Source organism: Diaphorina citri, unplaced genomic scaffold (genome assembly GCF_000475195.1).
Source record: "Diaphorina citri unplaced genomic scaffold, Diaci psyllid genome assembly version 1.1 scaffold830, whole genome shotgun sequence".
Classification (NCBI taxonomy): domain Eukaryota; kingdom Metazoa; phylum Arthropoda; class Insecta; order Hemiptera; family Psyllidae; genus Diaphorina; species Diaphorina citri.
In genome coordinates, this window is record NW_007378262.1 from 20,894 (window position 1) to 43,540 (window position 22,647).

The following is a 22,647-nucleotide window of genomic DNA, read 5'->3' on the forward strand; positions in this document are numbered from 1 at the left end:
AGTATCCTCCCTAACGCACACACAAAACGCTGTTTAAATTAAGCTAGCAACGGCACTGTTGTAATTCATTTGAAATTGAAACAAATTTCAGTGTTCTTGTGTTCAAATCTAAAATGAAAATTACTAGGCGTATCAACACCCTATTAGTATCCTCCCTAACGCACACTGTTTAAATTAAGATAGCAACGACACTGTTGTAATTCATTTGAAATTGAAACAAATTTCAGTGTTCTTGTGTTCAAATCTAAAATGAAAATTACTAGGCGTATCAACGCTCGGGCTCCTGTTTAATTGAGCACACACCAGCACTGATCTAGAATTTATTTACAATTAAAATCACTAGGGGTACCTAAGGGTTAATCTTATTGTCACTGACAAGTCTCTTGATTACCCATTTTGGTTACCTACTCGTCGACACTGATACCTATTATTAATTAAAATTTATTAATTTCTTGAAAATCACAGGTTGCCTCTGTCACCTGCAACAGTCAGATAAAAGAATCAAATTAGAATGGAATAAAATATACCTTGTTTGTTCTGCTGGGATAGGACTAATTCGAAGAAACATTATAAATTGTCAAGTTTATTATCATTTTTCTGATATTTCAAGCTAGGTTCTTAAGAGATCTATCACCCTCTACGTTCAAGATATTTACATTTCTGATTTAGAAATAAAGAGAATTAGATCTCTGAAAAAGTACAAACCCAATTCGACACTGGGTAAAAATAAAAATAATAAATTTATTACTTGGTTCGAACCCATGGCCCATAGGTTTTAATTTTTTATGTCCAACACTCCTTTGTAGAAGCACTAAATTTATTGCCATTGAATATCTCTGTGATGGATTTTATTGGGATCTAAAAAAAATGGTAGATAGGTATGCCTTAAAAATTGGAGATATGCCTTTTTATTTTATTGCATTTTGTGTTGTACACTCATAAACTTAGGGTACTTGGGTATCTATAATTTTGATTGGTGTAATTAAACTGAAAAATCTTCAAGATACAATAAAGTAGAGAGAGCTATAGAGGGGGACAGATTTAATCCCCATATTGTTTCAACGAGGAGTCAAGGACATTCAGTCAGACAAGAGGACAAGTCCTATGATTTCTATCAATTCAGAGATCAATACTTGGAACTTGTAGGGAGGAACATTTACTTTCCGTTTCACTTCTTTAGACACTATGTACCAATCTATTCAAGTACCTACTCAAGTTTGTAGGGATTGTAGGTATGTAGGTACCTAATTGAACTAGAAGTAGGCAAGTTACGAGGAAGAGAAACACCTGCTTCCCCACTAACATAGTATGTATATGTTGTAGGTACTAAGTACTTAAGTACCTACCTATCAGAATAATAACATTAAGGTACATAATTCATAGGTTCCTCTCACTATCTAAGTAATACCATTATACATACTACAAACTACATAGGTGCTTGGTACCCAACATTGAGGTGCATAGGTAGGTACTCACTATGAATTGATACAGCTAGATTAATCCTAGCCTAGGTCTGGGTTTCAGGAAGTTAGAAACGAAAGTAAGAAGACACAACTCACGCACACGAACCACACTTTTTTCATCAAGAGGTTTGATAGAGGGAACTGCAACTGCTAAGATCTTATCGTACCGAATGCGAAGAGAGAAGAAAGACAGGATAGGAAAAAGCCAGCCGTTCCGAGAACGAACCTTATCTGCCTAGGATAATATCCGCTCCAGGCGGGAAAACACTCTCCATTATTCCTTCGAGAAAAGAACACAAGTGTAACAAAAGTTATCTATACACCCTGTATGGAGAGGGCCGAGATCTTTGTCACGGTACTAATTAGACCCGTAATCATACCAATATATCTCTAGCATTCTTACAAGATAGATCTATGAGTATCTAAGAACACTCCATAGATCTCGAAGTAAGTACTTCTAGATACCTGGCTGTACTTATGCTTAGTACAGTAAAAGTACCTTAGTACAGTAAAAGTAGGTAGGAAGAGATGATACAAGAACACTGACTGATGTCTTAATGGCAAGTAAATGCTTAGTCCAAAATTTTTGCTACTAACAATTTTCACAGAATCTGTGAAGACCAAATTGGCTTGACTTTTGCAAAGAAGTTCTTTCTAGTGTGAACTTTCCTAGATCAAAAACGTCAATGGACAGAGGTTCGAATAATGGACACCCTTGTTACTATACTTACAGGGGTAAAGTCTGGGAAAAACATCAGGGCCTTTCTTTTTCAGAAATTTGTTTTTTACTTTCCTTATCCTATAGGAAGGAAAGTAATGTAATCGGGTCAAATTTTCGATGGTCAGATTTTAGTGCCAAAACACGTTTTGAGGTCCCTAGAGCCTAAATCCAAAGTTTCAGCCATTGGTCCGTGTGTGTGTCTCTGTGTCTGTCTGTCTGTAAACAAAATATCTCAAAAACGGTAAGAGCTAGAGAGTTGAAATTTGGTATGTTAGGTATGTAGATGTCAAATGTGACAAGGATGCAACACGAAACTTTTGGTTAAGACCGGTGCAACGGTTGGCGGCATTTTACCGCTTTTTGGCGGTTTTCGGTGTAATTTAACAATATCTCGGGAACGGTATGAGCTAGAGACTTGAAATTTGGTATGGAGTTTACAAATGTGACAAGGATGCAACTCAAAACGTTTGGTTGGGATAGGTGCTGCGGTTGGCGGTATTTTGACCGCTTTTTGGCGGTTTTCAGCTATACCGACTAAACGGTTAGAGATATTGTAAAAGTTAATATAGAACATAAAAACAAGCATCATTTAATAGGATAAGGAAAGTCGTGTGATGTTCACACCAGATTTTTAGGGTATGCCTTCGCTCAGGGTTAGGTGGTAGAGCATTCAGTTGTTGACCTCGGCCACAATAGTATCTCATTCTGATAGAAAGAGCCTTATCATTATCTTAAGAAGTCATTAAGAACAGTACCTGCGTGGTAACCATAGCAACACGAACATTATTGGTTTGTGGACCGTGGCAGGTTCTTAAGATAGGCAACTAGGTACACTGCAGATCATTAGGATATACAGGGTGTTCTCAATGTATTTGAAATAGTAGCTTTTTTTCTGGTACACACTTCCCTCAAGAGAGGGAGTATTGGAGCAACCAGACATTAAATAAGTACCTACGGAGTAAACGTCACTGTATAACGGCTAAGGTCTTTAAAGGACGGGGGTTTCACCCTCCATTCGGCGACAAGATACCCGCCCACTCTTACTAACCTCCTCCAGCCTGAGTAGGGCCGGGAAAAGCTAGCAGCACACGATTGACCAGAAGAACACCCATCCGGATACCAACAACGAGCAACGTTGCTTAACTTCGGTGATCCATTGGAACTGGTGTGTTCAAAATGCTATTGCCGCGGGCGAAATAGGTAACTGTGCCACTCATAGACTTAGATAAGACCCATGGTCCATAGACCAATATAGTCCACATCTGTGAAAGAAGAAAGAATACTTAAAACCTACATAAGAAAGTCTATGAGTAGTATGACTCCATGGGGTAACTGTGCCACTCATAGACTTAGATAAGACCCATGGCCCATAGACCAATATAGTCCACATCTGTGAAAGAAGAAAGAATACTTAAAACCTACATAAGAAAGTCTATGAGTAGTATGACTCCATGGTAATCCAAGGCATCCAGTATGATAGCAAAGATAATTTAATTAACAGTAAAACACAGCGTAGAAGTCTTACTCCATATTCCGAGTTGAAACATAAAGGTTTCTCTCAACTCTAGTCAGATAGACCATAGGCCTGAATAACTGAATATACAGGGTGTTCCACACAATAAGATTCCTGCGAAAATTCGAAACATTCCTACATAAGTGGCCACAGGAAGAAATATCCAATTCCTGAATATACAGGGTGTTCCACACAATAAGATTCCTGCGAAAATTCGAAACATTCCTACATAAGTGGCCACAGGAAGAAATATCCAATGTAGATTATAATCCACAGCTAATAAAGCATTAGGTAAGGTAAAACATCCTATAATCGTCATCGTACCAATGGTCGTCACTTTGATTTTTAATGTAAAAAACAAGAAAATGAGCCATTTTTGAAAACCCCCCGATAACTCAGTGATCTACAGCTAAATAAAAATCATATTATAGGGGCTTCTGTTCTTTGAAAAATGGGAACTTGGAAGCCCATAAGAAGTGTGCTTTGCATACACGTAATCCTGTTCGTCCATTTAACCATCACAGTTATCATTATCATCAAACAATATATATAAATCTGAAATATATGACAGTGTCTGAATCTGAATGATTTTCTTGGACGATCCTGTAGAATGGACTGATTACCAACCTGGTGCAAGACTAAACGTAAGTACCCCATAGCTCCATACAGTCATAGGAATCCTCAATGCCACTCACACACACATACAATCTCTTTGAGTTTTGCCTAACGTACGCGTACCGAATATTAAAGATATTGACTCATACAGTCATACATAGGAACTGATGTGTTTAATAATAGGCTCCTGAATGGAAAGTAATCACAATCACTTAATCAGTAATCACCACTTGAAGTGGAGTCTGATACCAAGCGTCAGTCCGTTCTACCCGACTTCTAAAAATGAACCTAGGAGGGCGGGAAGAGTCCGAACACAGTTCTTTAGGCCAATCAATCACTATCAGGTAGACCTGACAGGCGGATCTGATCAGGTGTACCTGATAGTGAGTGGCTGGCCTTATAGCATCAGTTATCGTTGAAAATTTCAGCATCATATCCACGTAACGTAAATAGTTATACGCTCTTTTGTAGTCATTTGGTGTGCTTTTGATTAGGATTGTTCACCAAATGAACATTGTGTTGCGGCAGGCCGATTAAAGTTGAACTTTCCTAAAGATACGTGGGCACTGTGTTTTTCCAAAGTTTTAATTTGCCAAATTCATTTCAAGCGAAATTTGGATTCTCGAGCCATAGCAATCATGGCAAAACAAAAAGCCTATACCTACCGAATGGGTTTCGTGTCTGAGCTTTATAATAACACAGACTCACAGAGGGTCCCTTCTGACTTCAGACCTATCCTGGCTACACATGGCACCAAAACTCCAGAACTATGCATAGTAGACTCATTCAGTAATTAATCACCAAACAAAATGGGCGCACCAATTTGCTACAAGTGCTTGTACACATACGGGGTGTTTATAAAGTCTTTTCTGGAGCAGGATTTCTCGAATGTCACTTGGGATAATGAAATACATAAGTTGGGACACGTAGTTCCTTTTCCCCTTATCACCAAAAATAGCATGGGGGACTTTTCTAAGGAGATTCCTATGTACGGATTCATGTGTTTAGGACTAGTAGGATTCATTTCAGGATCGGACAAATACTTTATGATCACCCTGTACCTATATCGATTGTATGGGTCTGAGCTCATTGTTTGTTCTCAGTTCAAAGCGTAGGTACGAGATAACCCGCGGAAAAACAATAGATAGCACACAGAACACATGTACACCATGGTTCTTTGTAGTCTTTGCTGTTCCACCATAAAGCTACAGATCATTATAATAGAGGAATTTTGGCTACTTTGTTTCCATGTGCTTAGAATCGAAAAAAACCGGTCGGTCCCAGACAGCTAAAAGCCTGAGTCCTAACTGTGTTTTCAACTTCGATGTATTTGCTCAGAAGGATTAGGCGATTTTAGGGGGGGGAGCGTAAAAGACCATTGAATTTGCCACTTTCCATCTAAAGTTTAGCCTGTTTTATTCTTCTACTCCAAATCATAGGTACACTTATCTAAATTCTAATCATCATATTTCTAGGAATTCGCAGTCTGATACCAAGCGTCAGTCCGTTCTACCCGACTTCTAAAAATGAACCTAGGAGGGCGGGAAGAGTTCTTTAGGCCAACCAATCACAATCAGGTAGACCTGACAGGCGGATCTGTTCAGGTGTACCTGATAGTGAGTGGCTGGCCTTATGGCATCAGTTATCGTTGAAAATTTCAGCATCATATCCACGTAACGTAAATAGTTATACGCTCTTTTGTAGTCATTTGTGTGCTTTTGATTAGGAATGTTCACCATATGAACAGTGTTGCGGCAGGCCGATTAAAGTTGAACCTTCCAAAAGATACGTGGGCACTGTGTTTTTCCAGACAAAGTTTTAATTTGCCAAATTCATTTCAAGCGAAATTTGGATTCTCGAGCCATAGCAATCATGGCAAAACAAAAAGCCTACCTACCGAATGGGTTTCGTGTCTGGGCTTTATAATAACACAGACTCACAGAGGGTCCCTTCTGACTTCAGACCTATCCTGGCTACACATGGCACCAAAACTCCAGAACTATACGTGTGCTTTTGATTAGGATTGTTCACCAAATGAACATTGTGTTGCGGCAGGCCGATTAAAGTTGAACTTTCCTAAAGATACGTGGGCACTGTGTTTTTCCAAAGTTTTAATTTGCCAAATTCATTTCAAGCGAAATTTGGATTCTCGAGCCATAGCAATCATGGCAAAACAAAAAGCCTATACCTACCGAATGGGTTTCGTGTCTGAGCTTTATAATAACACAGACTCACAGAGGGTCCCTTCTGACTTCAGACCTATCCTGGCTACACATGGCACCAAAACTCCAGAACTATGCATAGTAGACTCATTCAGTAATTAATCACCAAACAAAATGGGCGCACCAATTTGCTACAAGTGCTTGTACACATACGGGGTGTTTATAAAGTCTTTTCTGGAGCAGGATTTCTCGAATGTCACTTGGGATAATGAAATACATAAGTTGGGACACGTAGTTCCTTTTCCCCTTATCACCAAAAATAGCATGGGGGACTTTTCTAAGGAGATTCCTATGTGTGGATTCATGTGTTTAGGACTAAGTAGTAGGATTAATTTCAGGATCGGACAAATACTTTATGATCACCCTGTACCTAATATCTATTGTATGGCTCTGAGCTCATTGTTTGTTCTCAGTTCAAAGCGTAGGTACAAGATAACCCGCGGAAAAACAATAGATAGCACACAGAACACATGTACGGCTCTTTGCAGTCTTTGATGTTCCACCAAAGCTACAGATCATTATAATAGAGGAATTTTGGCTACTTTGTTTCCATGTGCTTAGAATCGAAAAAAACCGGTCGGTCCCTGACAGCTAATAGCCTGAGTCCTGACTGTGTTTTCAACTTCGATGTATTTGCTCAGAAGGATTAGGTGATTTTAGGGGGGATGGCGATCTGGCGATGGCGTAAAAGACCATTGAATTTGCCACTTTCCATCTAAAGTTTAGCCTGTTTTATTCTTCTACTCCAAATCATAGGTAATAGGTACACTTATCTAAATTCTAATCATCATATTTCTACATTTCTAGGAATTCGCAACATCTACACAGCAGTAGAAGCTAGTTATAAAAATAGGCAAATCGAAAGTTTTTCCCTAAATGGAAACTTTTGTCTATGTCATCATTGTAGTTGGAATGCCGTCACAGGGGGTTTCTTCCACAAATATATTTAAATCGATGATGTTAATTCACTACATTAGGAAGTAGACAGTAAATTTGCAATGTTATTCGCACAAATCACTTCCACTTCTCTCTAAATCTACAATTCTACAATCTATGTACATTTCTACACCTACGCAGATGAGGAACACCATGTTCTCCAAACTAATCAACCCACGCACACACTGACACATACTCTTTAGGACTCTATGCAGAATAAACACTATAAACTACCGGAGCCGTCATACTTCATGTTTGAAGATGATAAATTTTAGAGGAAAAGGAAATGACGAAGAAGAAGAAGAAGAGAGGAAAAAAACTCGGCACAAAATATGTACCAAGACGGTATCAGCCACAACCACAAAAGAATGTTGGAAGAAATTGTCAAAAACATAAACTTGTTTTTTCAAAAATAAATGAGTCATCCACAGTCCAGTCAGTATTTCAGTTGTCAGATACTTTCAGGATCCCAAGTTTTACAGTTCCAAACTTCCTATTCATAACATACCATTCACAGATGCTGCTATAGTTCTAATGGTATCTCAAGATCGGATCCACAGAGAATGGTCATAGCAATAGCATGAGAATCTTTGAAAATAGCTACAGCACCAGCAGTTCCAGCACTAATAATGATAAAGCATCTGGGAAAAAATCCTACGGATTTCTCAGCATTCAGAAGATAGTCATACCTAAATACTGAGAGGTTATATAGACAAATATGAAATTCCAATCCTGAATCGCCAATTGCTGATCAGAAGATATGATTTAAGATCCTTGGCGCCTCTTAGTTGGTCCATCAAAAATGGCATACATAGAAATTATAGACAGTGCTTACTCAAGTAGGTACAGTAGTTGAAGTCCAAAATATCAAATTATTATTATTATTATTATTATTATTATTATTATTATTATTATTATTATTATTATTATTATTATTATTATTATTATTATTATTATTATTATTATTATTATTATTATTATTATTATTATTATTATTATTATTATTATTATTATTATTATTATTATTATTATTATTATTATTATTATTATTATTATTATTATTATTATTATTATTATTATTATTATTTAAGCAAGGTATGTACATAGGTATTTTAATCGTGTTAAGCATGATTGCTGGTCACAAATGTCGTTCCTCAAGCACAACAGTACACTAAATTTTCGACACGACTTGGACTCAAATCACTAACCTCTAGATCTGACGACCATCAGCGCGATCAGTGATCACTGCAATACAGCCTGAGGTTGGGTCTATAATTACAGGGTATACATTTAATTGTTTAATGGACCCGATTATTAAGTCTTTTTGTATGAGATAATTGAGATTACTAGCAAAAAATATCTTTGCAGAGATGCATAATAAATTAAGCCTGTAGGTAAAAGTCTATGAAGAACTGACGTTGGAGACTTTCATCGAATGACTGTAACTATTTCGTCTAATACTCTACTACGCTGAGGAGGTAATGTCAGTTTTGCAATAAATATTTCTTACCTACATATCTACTTACTTAATTACCTACCAGGTAAGTGTAATGTTATCTAGTTACAGGCCTGTAGGTAAAAGTCTATGTGAAGAACTGAAGTTGGAGACTTTCATCAAATGACTGTAAATATTTCGTCTAATACTCTACTACGCTGAGGAGGTAATGTCAGTTTTGCAATGAATATTTCTTACCTATCTACTTACTTATTTACCTACCAGGTAAGTGTAATGTTATCTAGTTACAGATAGCGAGCAATTATCTTCTCATTACCGATTGTAATGCCACATAGCTTACTTTTATCTCTCGAGTTTCTCGAGTATCTTGATTGCAATGTCGGCGTTCATACGGTAAAGAACGGACATAGTATACAGAATTACTGGGTGATATAGGACTAGGACTGATAAATTACGGTCACCGGAGAGGTTTGGCTTGCACAGTCCAGACCTTTCTGACAGGACTGTTGCCTCAGGTCCTCCACACACCCTACAGAGTAGGTAAGGATGGCGTAGTGGTCAAAATGCTCGCTTGGTCATCAGCCGAAGTCCTTAACCTGCCTCGGTATAGGTTTCGTCGATAGACGGAACTATAACTGACGAAATCTCATCGTACCGAAAGCGAAGAAAGAAGGAAGAAAGGATAGGAAAAAGCCAGCCGTTCCGAGAACGAACCTTATCTACCTAGGATAATATCCACTCCAGGCGGGAAAACACTCTCCATTATTTCTTCTAGAGAAGAACACAAGTGTAACAAAAGTTATCTATACACCCTGTATGGAGAGGGCCGAGATCGTTGTCACGGTACTAATTAGACCGGTAATCATACCAATATATCTCTAGCATTCTTACTAGATAGATCTAAGAATACTCCATAGATCTCGAAGTAAGTGCTTCTAGATACCTGACTATAATGTGTAGGTAAGTAGGTACTTATGCTTAGTACAGTAAAAGTACCTTAGTACAGTCCAAGTAGGTAGGAAGAGATGATACAAGAACACTGACTGATGTCTTAATGGCAAGTAAATGCTTGGTCCAAAATTTTTGCTACTAACAATTTTCACAGAATCTGTGAAGACCAAATTGGCTTGACTTTTGCAAAGAAGTTCTTTCTAGTTTGAACTTTCCTAGATCAAAAACGTCAATGGACAGAGGCTCGAATAATGGACACCCTTGTCACTATACTTACCGGGGTAAAGTCTGAGAAAAACAGGGCCTTTCTTTTACAGAAATTTGTCTTTTTATCAAACAGTCTCAAATTTTGCAGTGCTTTTTAGGGTATGCCTTCGCTCAGGGTTCGGTGGTAGAGCATTCAGTTGTTGACCTCGACCACAATAGTATCTCATTCTGATAGAAAGAGCCTTATCATTATCTTAAGAAGTCATTAAGAACAGTACCTGCGTGGTAACCATAGCAACACGAACATTATTGGTTTGTGGACCGTGGCAGGTTCTTAAGATAGGCAACTAGGTACACTGCAATTAGTGGCGATGGAAAAGTTCTGCTGATCTCTTGCCTGATAGGGGTGCAATAGTTCTACATACTGTGGACTCCGCAGACAGGAATTTCGTCAGAAAAGACCCCCATTTCAATGTAAAATAATATCTCTTGCCTAATATTTCTGGATAAACACAGAAAAGAAACTGTGAGCAAAATCGTTTCGGTCATTCGCTGAAAGCTTCCAATGTTCCTCGCCTCCAAAGTCAATGTATTTGAAATAGTAGCTTTTTTTCTGGTACACACTTCCCTCAAGAGAGGGAGTATTGGAGCAACCAGACATTAAATAAGTACCTACGGAGTAAACGTCACTGTATAACGGCTAAGGTCTTTAAAGGACGGGGGTTTCACCCTCCATTCGGCAACAAGATACCCGCCCACTCTTACTAACATCCTCCAGTCTGAGTAGGGCCGGGAAAAGCTAGCAGCACACGATTGACCCAGAAGAACACCCATCCGGATACCAACAACGAGCAACGTTGCTTAACTTCGGTGATCCATTGGAACTGGTGTGTTCAAAATGCTATTTTATTTAGATGTAAATTTAGTTGATGTGGCAGGTGATGAAATGCAACAACTCTTCATAGGTACAATATAAATATGGGACGTATTTCTTATAGGAAGATTATAGAGCATTTTAGCACTCTGCCCTGCCAAGTCAAAGCAGTTTGACAACTCATCTAGGGTACCTAATACTTACCCATACTATTTTTAACCAATAAAAGTTTCAAATCCATTTTTGTGGACTTGTGCACCATAAAGATCAGAAGGCACCAAATTGGAAAACAGCCATCAGTTCTAGGTATTGACTCTACTTAGCATTCAGATGGTATCATGAGCAGTTTATGACATATCACAACCACCTGTGCCAACCTATCTAAGAAGCCCTATGGTTATGTGCAAAACAGCTACCTAGAATACTGGAACAGGTAGAAAAATACCTACACAAACTTACACAAACACTTGTGTAACTTATGTTTGTTTACAATAATTTGAATTTGTGTAGGCAGGTAGACCCAAAAATAAATGGTTTGGGAACAGGATTCCCATATCTTGTTTTCTCTCCATTTTTTCAAGATCCCTAATATCTAATATCCTGGAAAGATTTTAAGCTTGATGGTAAGGAAATGTTCACCCCAAGAAAATGCCGGGGCTGTATTGAACCGAAATATCATAAAACATTCATGAAACACCTGAATAATTTGAAACACCTACCCAGAAGAAAGTGTCCTCAAAATTCCACAAAAAAACACTTTGAAACCAACTTGCGTTTGGCGATTAAAAACAGACAGGTGAACGGATAAAAAATATTAAAACAGGAGGAAAACGGAAAGTAGAAATACTTTTTTTTTCCAACAGAAATAAATAGATAATTCAATTAAATTTGCTGCAGAAATAACTTGATAAAAACTTTCGCCCGCGCACCACCTTATCACAACTCAATGCAGAAACAAACTGGGGAAAAAATGTAAACAAAATTTTTACGAAACACGACGACGCGGCCATTTTGAATAAACTGAGTCACCTGGAATTCAGATAGGAAAGAATAAGTAAAATATATGGTCTAGAAAAAGAAGAAAAAGAAATATATATATACCAGTGGGATTCGCACTTATTTTGCTAATTTCAAGTCAAATAATCATAAATCCTTTCTTTGAGGTAAAACAGAGAGTTTTTTCACAACTTTTGTGGGTATCAGAACTGAGTCACCTGGAATTCAGATAGGAAAGAATAAGTAAAATATATGGTCTAGAAAAAGAAGAAGAAAAAATATATACCAGTGGGATTCGAACTTATTTTGCTAATTTCAAGTCAAATAATCATAAATCCTTTCTTTGAGGTAAAACAGAGAGTTTTTTCACAACTTTTGTGGGTATCACAGCATTACTATAAGTGCTTCCTTTACTATCAATTTTCATTTACTCGTATCCTTAATTTACACTGGTAATGTGTCCTCACGAGGCTGAGTGCACCCCGAACTCCAAGCACAGAGTCGAAAAAACTTCGAAACCATATAACATTATGATTCAATAAATATTACCGATTAAAGGTAATAAAACTTTTATTAAAAAATTTTGGTGTTCTCAAAACTCACCGCTTTTGAATATTTGGTGTCCATCTTCTGTCCGCTCTGGGTGGCCAGACCGCGGACCAGATTATCAAAGTGAGTCGAAAAAACTTCGAAACCATATAACATTATAATTCAATAAATATTACCGATTAAAGGTAATAAAACTTTTATTAAAAATTTTTAGTGTTCTCAAAACTCACCGCTTTTGAATATTTGGTGTCCATCTTCTGTCCGCTCTGGGTGGCCAGACCGCGGACCAGATTATCAAAGTTATCGCCGGTCTCCATAACTGCAGGGCCGTTAAAATGGTTCCGCAGCTCAATCACCGAATTTTCCGAACTGCGGTCTTCCCCTACAAGCTCGATGTCTCCGGACATGAGGGAGTTGGTGAATTTGGCCGCAGCTGTGGCAAAGGCATTGGAGACGGCCGGATCTACGGTCTCGTTGTACAGGTCCGAGAATCCGCCGGCCCGAGATGATACGGCTAGACCGCGACGACGCGAGTATTTGCCGCCTGAAATGAAAAATGGAAAGTTATAAAGTCTTCAGTGAATCAAGGAAAGATATAGATTATAGAATATGCCTTCTTTATCCTGCTCGAATGAGACTGAAAAGTCCCTTTAAACCAGCAGTCTAAACAAGGTCTCGTGTATTTTATGGGTTCAACGGAATAATACATAAGGTTTACATCAAAAGACCTTGCTCAATTGTGATAGGAATAAAGGGGAGGGAAATAGATAATCTTGAGTGGAAAGTGTAGGTAATCCAAGCGATGTGTTTTGACATTTTAGACGTAACTCTCCAAACTCGTTCCGGCGAATTGATGATTCTCATGAAAAATATAACTGTCCAAATGTATTTTTTTCGTAAAGATCGTCAAAAATAATAAATAATCCGAAAAGATGCAATGTAGATTATAATCCACAGCTAATAAAGCATTAGGTAAGGTAAAACATCCTAAAATCGTCATCGTACCAATGGTCGTCACTTTGATTTTTAATGCAAAAAACAAGAAAATGAGCCATTTTTGGGAACCCCCTGATAACTCAGTGATCTAATACAGCTAAATAAAAATAATATTATAGGGGCTTCTGTTCTTTGAAAAATGGGAACTTGGAAGCCCATAAGTGTGCTTTGCATACACGTAATCCTGTTCGTCCATTTAACCATCACAGATATCATTACCATCAAACAATATAAGTAAATCTGAAATATCTGACAGTGTCTGAATCTGAATGATTTTCTTGGACGATCCTGTAGAATGGACTGATTACCAACCTGGTGCAAGACTAAACGTAAGTACCTGGGATGTATGCTATGAAACATACGAACAGAAAATCAGTCTTTACGGATCCAATAGCCTAATGACCATGTCCTGTGTGCCGAAACACTTGGTCAGTATGCTATACGGATACTGTATTCGCCTGGGTATCTAACTAGAGCAGGGGTTCCCAAACTGGGGTCCGCGGCCATCGAGGGTGCCGTGAAGGTCTTCAAGACCCCCGGGAAGAGCACATAAAATATGTACCTATAACAAAGGGGCCGCAAGCGTTCAAAATTTCAAAAAATAAAAAAAAAAAGGCCGAGGAGAAAAGAGATTGGGAACCACTGAACTAGAGGAGTGAGAATCGCGTATCTATGTATAACTTCATGGTATCAATGAATCTCCATGTCCAGATTGTTCAGTAGAGTTTATACCTACTTAAGTAGGTACCTATAGTGGAAGTACCTATGAAACATTGTAGGTACCTGAGGAATTTTGTTCATACCTAAGTACCTACATCTAGGTAAAAATTACAATCGGCATGGTTAATTGGTAAGTTAGGAAGCTTGGCCCTCTCATGCTAAAAATCCAACGTTAAAAAATAATAGAAATGAAATGAACAGGATTTACCTAAAAAGAAGTTTGATAGAGGGAACTGTAACTTCCTAGGTCTTATTGTTCCGAGAGCGAATAGAGAAGGAAGGACAGGCTAGAAGACCACCCGATCCGAGAGCGAACCTAAGCCTATTTTCCTTTCCTAAGGTCACGAAATATGGAACGATATTTCAATGTGTTGACATTAGGAAAGGGAAATAGGGCTCTAATCTGTTTAAAGATGGAATCTGCCCCAGGTGGGAATCGAACTCGCGATCTAGCGCTCAAAAGGCTAGAGGCTAAAGTTTCTTACCTTCAATGCAGACGACATGGTCACGAATTTTCTGCGCCACTGACTCGGGTAGTTCATCCAGGGAATTCGCAACATCTACACAGCAGTAGAAGCTAGTTATAAAATAAAAGAGGCAAATCCAAAGTTTTTCCCTCCATGGAAACTTTTGTCTATGTCATCATTGGAGTTGGAATGCCGTCACAGGGGATTTCTTCCACAAATGTATTTAAATCGATGATGTTATTTCACTACATTAGGACTGATTAGGAAGTAGAAAGTAAATTTGCAATGTTCTTCGCACAAATCACTTCCACTTCTCTCTAAATCTACAATTCTACAATCTATGTACATTTCTACACCTACGCAGATGAGGAACACCATGTTCTCCAAACTGATCAACCCACGCACACACTGACACATACTCTTTAGGACTCTATGCAGAATAAACACTATAAACTACTGGAGCCGTCATACTTCATGTTTGCAGATGATAAATTTTAGAGGAAAAGGAAATGACGAAGAAGAAGAAGAGAGGAAAAAAACTCGGCACAAAATATGTACCAAGACGGTATCAGCCACGACTACAAAAGAATGTTGGAAGAAATTGTCAAAAACATAAACTTGTTTTTTCAAAAATAAATGAGTCATCCACAGTCCAGTCAGTATTTCAGTTGTCAGATACTTTCAGGATCCCAAGTTTTACAGTTCCAAACTTCCTATTCATAACATACCATTCACAGATGCTGAGGAAAAGGAAATGACGAAGAAGAAGAAGAAGAGAGGAAAAAAACTCGGCACAAAATATGTACCAAGACGGTATCAGCCACAACCACAAAAGAATGTTGGAAGAAATTGTCAAAAACATAAACTTGTTTTTTCAAAAATAAATGAGTCATCCACAGTCCAGTCGGGAAAAGGAAATGACGAAGAAGAAGAAGAGAGGAAAAAAACTCGGCACAAAATATGTACCAAGACGGCATCAGCCACAACCACAAAAGAATGTTGGAAGAAATTGTCAAAAACATAAACTTGTTTTTTTCAAAAATAAATACTGAGTCATTCAGTCCCGTCAGTATTTCAGTTGTCAGATACTTCAGGATCCCAAGTTTTACAGTTCCAAACTTCCTATTCATAACATACCATTCACAGATGCTGCTATAGTTCTAATGGTATCTCAAGAGTCCCGTCAGTATTTCAGTTGTCAGATAGTTTCAGGATCCCAAGTTTTACAGTTCCAAACTTCCTATTCATAACATACCATTCACAGATGCTGCTATAGTTCTAATGGTATCTCAAGTAGGGTCCGTGTTACATTTTAGGTATACACCGCAAAAAAAGTTCTCCTTAAAAATCAATAAAAATTCTTTGGACATAATTGATGATTCTCATGAAAAATATAACTGTCCAAATGTATTTTTTTCGTAAAGATCGTCAAAAATAATAAATAGCATGAGAAGCTTTGAAAATAGCTACAGCACCAGCAGTTCCAGCACTAATAATGATAAAGCATCTGGGAAAAAATCCTATGGATTTCTCAGCATTCGGAAGGTAGTCATACCTAAATACTGAGAGGTTTTATAGACAAATATGAAATTCCAATCCTGAATCGCCAATTGCTGATCAGAAGATATATGATTTAAGATCCTTGGCACCTCTTAGTTGGTCCATCAAAAATGGCATACATAGAAATTATAGAGAGTGCTTACTCAAGTAGGTACAGTAGTTGAAGTCCAAAATATTAAATTATTATTATTATTATTATTATTAGGATCTATCACCCTTTACGTTCAAGATATCTACGTTTCTGATTTAGAAATAAAGAGAATTAGATCTCTGAAAAAGTACAAACCCAATTCGACACTGGATAAAAATAAAAATAATAAATTTATTACTTGGTTCGAACCCATAGCCCATAGGTTTTAATTTTTTATGTCCAACACTCCTTTGTACAAGTACTAAATTTATTGCCATTGAATATCTCTGTGATGGATTTTATTGGGATCTAAAAAAAAATGGTACATAGGTATGCCTTAAAAATTGGAGTTATGCCTTTTTATTTTATTGCATTTTGTGTTGTACACTCATAAACTCAGGGTACTTGGGTATCTATAATTTTGATTGGTGTAATTAAACTGAAGAATCTTCAAGATACAATAAAGTAGAGAGAGCTATAGAGGGGGACAGATTTTAATCCCCATATTGTTTCAACAAGGAGTCAAGGACATACAGTCAGACAAGAGGACAAGTCTTATGATTTCTATCAATTCAGAGATCAATGGAACTTGTAGGGAGGAACATTTACTTTCCGTTTCACTTCTTTAGACATTATGTACCAATCTATTCAAGTACCTACTCAAGTTTGTAGGGATTGTAGGTACCTAATTGAACTAGAAGTAGGCAAGTTATGAGGAAGAGAAACACCTGCTTTCCTACTAACATAGTATGTACATGTTGTAGGTACTAAGTACCTACTTAAGTACCTACCTATCAGAATAATAACATTAAGGTACATAATTCATAGAGGTACCTACTCACTATCTAAGTAATACCATTATACATACTACAAACTACATAGGTGCTTGGTACCCAACATTGAGGTGCATAGATAGGTACTCACTATGACTTGATACAGATAGATTAATCCTAGCCTAGGTCTGGGTTTCAGGAAGTTAGAAACGAAAGTAAGAAGACACAACTCACGCACACGAACCTCATTGCCACATACCTACATTGTGTGAGTTGGAATTAAATTACTTTACATAGGTACCTACTTACACCTATAATACTATGTACTTATAAGTACCTAGTTATAATATGTAAGTAAGTATTACATATTATGTATTGTATAGGTACTTACTCATCATTCAACAGATAAAGGAAGATGCTATAACCTTATAACCTGAGTTCATTGTAAATTAAGATGTACCTACTTAGGTAGTTTTAAAATAAACACCTTGCACTTATACACCTAGCATAAGGGCAGAGATAAGTAACTATACATATTTAATTGAAACTAAAAGAGTAAGTGTGGTAATGTGGAATGATAATACTGAATAAATTAATAATTTGAATGGGTTCTAACAAGTAATTAGGCAGATAAGGAAGGAATGAATTGGTTGTTCACATTAGTTACTCAGTTTCTTTTTGTTATTTTCGTCATCCCAGGGAGGTACTTACGTTTGGTAAAGGAGCTGGGTTGCCCGGGGTTGTCATAGAAGAACCGATCGCCGGCTCGCGTCCTAATAAACTGTTCCGCCAGAATACATCGGAATGTCGGCCCGACAATGGCGCCTTCTTGTGCCACCTCAGCAATGCCGCCAACGATTAGATCGATGTCGTCCACTTTCTTGTACAGGGATTTCAGTTTGGCGATGGTAGATTTGTTATTTTCAGCTAGTTATTTATTCAGTGCAGTCACGTGTGTAATGTTAGGTGTGGGTAATGTTTTGGTAATTAGCTTCCAAAATGTAATTCTTACACTTGATTACATAGGTAGGTACACCTATCTAAAATATCTAGTGAAGAAGTGATATCTACTTAGATGTAAATTTAGTTGGTGTGGCAGGTGAGATAACAACATGGGTAGGTATGAACTTGTGTAGTCATCTTCAATTTAATCTAAAAATATCGATTTAAGTACCTACCTACCTATGGACTTGGGTAGGTACCTAATGAGTATAAGTACATAAGTAGGTACTTACATGACCTATCCCAAGCACTCTTGTGAAAATTCTTTCACTAGGTAGGTATAAGTACTCTTGTAGTCTAAAAAAGATCAATTTCATTATTTTTAACCTTTTTTTTTTAATGAAAACTAACTGCTTAGTAGCTACCTAACATTCTTTTACTTTAAAAGAAAAAATCCTTTTCTTTTAGGCAATTTTTTCTTTTACGCAGTTTGAAAAAAAGATGATTTTGTAACCATATCCAACCAAGCTGAAACTGTGGTAGAAATATGATAGGTAGGTGGTCAGAACTGAAATGCCTACACAAGATTTGTCTCATATTACATCAACTATGGTGTTTGTGCCTTAAATAATTTCAATATGGCAATTCCCCTGTCTGTAATAACATTGGAACAAGGTTCCTATGTATTTCCTATTCCTAAAGAAGTAACAAATCTGAGATTTTGTCAGAACTATTCTGCTATGTTTGTACTGAGCAGATAATATGTCTTTGTAACTTACATTTTGCACTCCATAATAACTACTGGGAGAGAAACAATTAATAAAATTTATTTACAGATTGCCCAAAATTTGGGTTTCAAAATGACACAGTATACTTCTCGGACAACATTGTAACACATAAAATGCAACAACTCTTAATAGGTACAATATAAATATGGGACATAGGTATTACTTATAGGAAATGTATTATGTATTAAAGATTATAGAGCATTTTAGCACTCTGCCCTGCCAAGTCAAAGCAGTTTGACAGCTCATCTAGAGTACTTAATACTTACTTACCCATACTATTTTTAACCACTAAAAGTTTCAAATCCATTTTTGTGGGCTTGTGCACCATAAAGATCAGAAGGCACCAAATTGGAAAACAGCCATCAATTCTAGGTAATGACTCTACTTAGCATTCAGATGGTATCATGAGCAGTGTATGACATATCACAACCACCTGTGCCAACCTATCTAAGAAGCCCTATGGTTACGTGCAAAACAGCTACCTAGAATATTGGAACAGGTAGAAAAATAACTATACAAATTTACACAAACACTTGTGTAACTTACGTTTGTTTACAATAATTTGAATTTGTGTAGGCAGGTACACCCAAAAATAAATGGTTTGGGAACAGGATTCCCATAATCTTGTTTTCTCTCCATTTTTTCAAGATCCCCAATATCCTGGAAAGATTTTAAACTTGGTGGTAAGGAAATGTTCACCCCAAGAAAATGCCGGGGCTGTATTGAACCGAAATATCATAAAACATTCATGAAACACCTGAATAATTTTTTATAATGCAGCAGTGAGCACCAAAGTTGTGACGTAATAACACAAAGAAACTGCATTTACATTTGCATTTACATTTATTAAATAATACTTAAATTTTAAGTATAATGAAATTGAACTTCAAGGTGGAAAAGAAGCAGATTTGCCTTTTCAGCGCTAGGCCGCGGGTTCGATTCCCGCCCGGGGCGGATTTTATCCTAAACGGAAAACGGATAAGGTTCGTTCTCGGAACGGCTGGCTTTCTCGTATCCTGTCCTAATTCTCTCTTCGATTTAGGGACGATAAGACCTTACCAGTTACAATTTGGTCTATCAAACTTGATAAAAAAAAAAAAAAAAACTATGTTTAGTACGAAAGACAAGAGTCCAAGCACTTTCAAAAATAGAAGAAAAGAACCTTTTCTTTTCAAAAATCTCGTCTTTAAATTCAAAATCTCGTATGGTCCTTTACCTGAAGATCATCAAAGGTAGAGGCTGTTTTGAGGCCACAGAATTTCCTGTACGCATTATAGCCGGGAAGACCATGATCTCTACCGCGCTGAATATCTAAACTAATCACATCCAGACCGTACTCTGAATTGTCACTGTAGAGAAACTGAGTCTGGCGAGAGGTTGGCGGTTTTCTGGCGAATGTCTTTGATGTGCGTTGCACTAGTTTGGACGTGTTTGCAAAGCATCGTGCAATGCAATGCAAATGATGTACCTACTATAGGCCATTACTAGTTTTGAGTATCGGTACAAAAATTCTCGGATACATGAAAAATGTTCGCATTCGTCAGATTTGATTTTACGTGCAACGTGCAATACAAATGCTTTGCACGTTGCTTTGCACGTTGCATTGCACAAGTCTGGACCCACCATTAGGAAAGGGAAATAGGGCTCTCATCTGTTTAAGATGGAATCTGCCCCAGGTGGGAATCGAACTCGCGATCTAGCGCTTAAAAGGCTAGAGGCTAAAGTTTCTTACCTTCAATGCAGACGACATGGTCACGAATTTTCTGCGCCACTGACTCGGGTAGTTCATCCAGCAGCTCATAGATGGCGTAGATGTTCGGATGTACGCTCTGGAACCTCATGATCTCGTGCCGGATTTGAATCGTGTGATTCAGAAACGTCTGTATGTTCGGACGCGACGTCATTATGACGATATTTCACTCCGCCCCCGGTTTAAACTGAAACTACGCCACTAAGTTTATTCATTTGAATTGAATAGTACCTAATAGTCCTACAGGAAAACGATATTCACTTCGCCCCCGGTTTAAACTGAAACTACGCCACTAATCTTTTTCATTTCAAATAAATAATATCTAACAGTCGTATTATCACCACTCACGCGGCCCCGTATTTATACTGAAACTCCGAGACTGATGGTATTCATTAATAAAAATTAGGTTAAAAAAAGAGAACTTTTAAATGATCGAGAACAAAGTTAAGTAAGATAGGTTTTCTTCAGTAAGATACCAAGTAGGTATAATATAAATCGAAATATTAGAATAGGTATTTACACAGTTATTTATATGTAGTTAAATTATTTTTTCAACTGTACCTCTTTTTTGAAACACCTCTAGACGTCAGTACTGGTAAGGGAATGAAAATCGCCTAAAAAAAGAGAACTTTTAAATGATCGAGAACAAAGTTAAGTAGTATAGATTTTGTTCAGTAAGATACCAAGGAGGTATAATGTAAATCGAAATATTAGAATAGGTATTTGCACAGTTATTTATATGTAGTTAAATTATTTTTTCAACTGTACCTTTTTTAAAAAAAAATCTCTAGACGTCAGTACTGGTAAGGGAATGAAAACCGCCCAAACTCCAGCTTGAACTGAAAATATAATACTTTTCAAAAAAAAAAAAAAAAAATAGATTTTCTTTATTTCTTATTCATTTCAAATAAATAGTATCTAACAGTCGTATTATCACCACTCACGCGGCCCCGTATTTATACTGAAACTCCGAGACTGATGGTATCAAAAGTTTTAGGTCTAGTTAAACAGCCTGTTAAAATAAGAGAACTTTTAAATGATCGAGAACAAAGTTAAGTAAGATAGGTTTTGTTCAGTAAGATACCAAGTAGGTATAATATAAATCGAAATATTAGAATAGGTATTTGCACAGTTATTTATATGTAGTTAAATTATTTTTTCAACTGTACCTCTTTTTTGAAACACCTCTAGACGTCAGTACTGGTAAGGGAATGAAAATCGCCCATACTCCAGCTTGAACTGAAATTATAATACTTTTCCAAAAACAATAGATTTCTTTATTTTATTTCTCAAGAGAAATTTCTCTCTTTATCATCTCATAACATCATTCCTCTTCTCTCTTTTCTTCGCTGGTTCATCCAGCAGTGTCCAACACTTCCTCGGTTTGAAAGAGACATACTACTAACTCAAAGTTATTTGTAGTCCCTTTGAAATCAGAAGTAAGTTACTATTATTGTGATCAAAGCCTCAAATAACCGAGTTTTAATTTCCATTATCAAATGATTGAAAATTCTCCACCTTGGCTTGGAATCGAAAATTATAATACTTTTCCAAAAACAATAGATTTCTTTATTTTATTTCTTAAGAGAAATTTCTCTCTTTATCATCTTACAACATCAATCCTCTTCTCTCTTTTCTTCGCTGGTTCATCCAGCAGTGTCCAACACTTCCTCGGTTTGAAAGAGACTTACTACTAACTCAAAGTTTATTAGTCCCTTTGAAACCAGAAGTAAGCTACTATTATTGTGATCAAAGCCTCAAATAACCGAGTTTTAATTTCCATTATCAAATGATTGAAAATTCTCCACCTTGGCTTGGAATCGAACCCGCGACCTCCAAATGACCAGGCGAGCACTTGACCACTATTCTCTTCGCAGAACAAAGCGTGTTTTTTTCCTTCGCAGAACGTCAATGCGAGACATTTTAACAGCTAAGAAAGACCAGTGTGTGTTGCGAGGTTACCTATACAGTTTTTAATCCACGGGACGAGATTCGAAGCTTGACCACTATTCTCTTCG

General features: G+C 37.2%; 2 protein-coding genes and 2 long non-coding RNA genes across 4 annotated transcripts; all 4 read right to left on the minus strand.

Moving 5' to 3' along the window:
* Positions 1–222: 222 nt before the first annotated feature.
* On the minus strand, positions 223–11,889 carry LOC113468739. The gene is made up of 2 exons (XR_003392386.1): positions 11,678–11,889; positions 223–479 (listed from the first exon to the last, which is right to left on the minus strand). It is a non-coding gene; the product is annotated as an uncharacterized LOC113468739 (long non-coding RNA).
* Positions 11,890–12,157: 268 nt separating this feature from the next.
* LOC113468741 (peroxidase-like) lies at positions 12,158–15,162 on the minus strand. The gene is made up of 3 exons (XM_026825861.1): positions 15,158–15,162; positions 12,734–13,076; positions 12,158–12,172 (listed from the first exon to the last, which is right to left on the minus strand). The coding sequence occupies exons 1-3, from the start codon at positions 15,160–15,162 to the stop codon at positions 12,158–12,160; spliced, it is 363 nt and encodes a 120-aa protein (XP_026681662.1).
* A 2,654-nt stretch (positions 15,163–17,816) lies between these two features.
* LOC113468736 (peroxinectin A-like) lies at positions 17,817–20,783 on the minus strand. The gene is made up of 3 exons (XM_026825857.1): positions 20,628–20,783; positions 20,083–20,245; positions 17,817–18,076 (listed from the first exon to the last, which is right to left on the minus strand). Exons 1-3 carry the CDS (start codon positions 20,781–20,783, stop codon positions 17,817–17,819), a joined length of 579 nt encoding a protein of 192 aa, XP_026681658.1.
* An 870-nt stretch (positions 20,784–21,653) lies between these two features.
* LOC108252774 lies at positions 21,654–22,620 on the minus strand. The gene is made up of 2 exons (XR_001809583.2): positions 22,438–22,620; positions 21,654–22,147 (listed from the first exon to the last, which is right to left on the minus strand). It is a non-coding gene; the product is annotated as an uncharacterized LOC108252774 (long non-coding RNA).
* Positions 22,621–22,647: the final 27 nt, after the last annotated feature.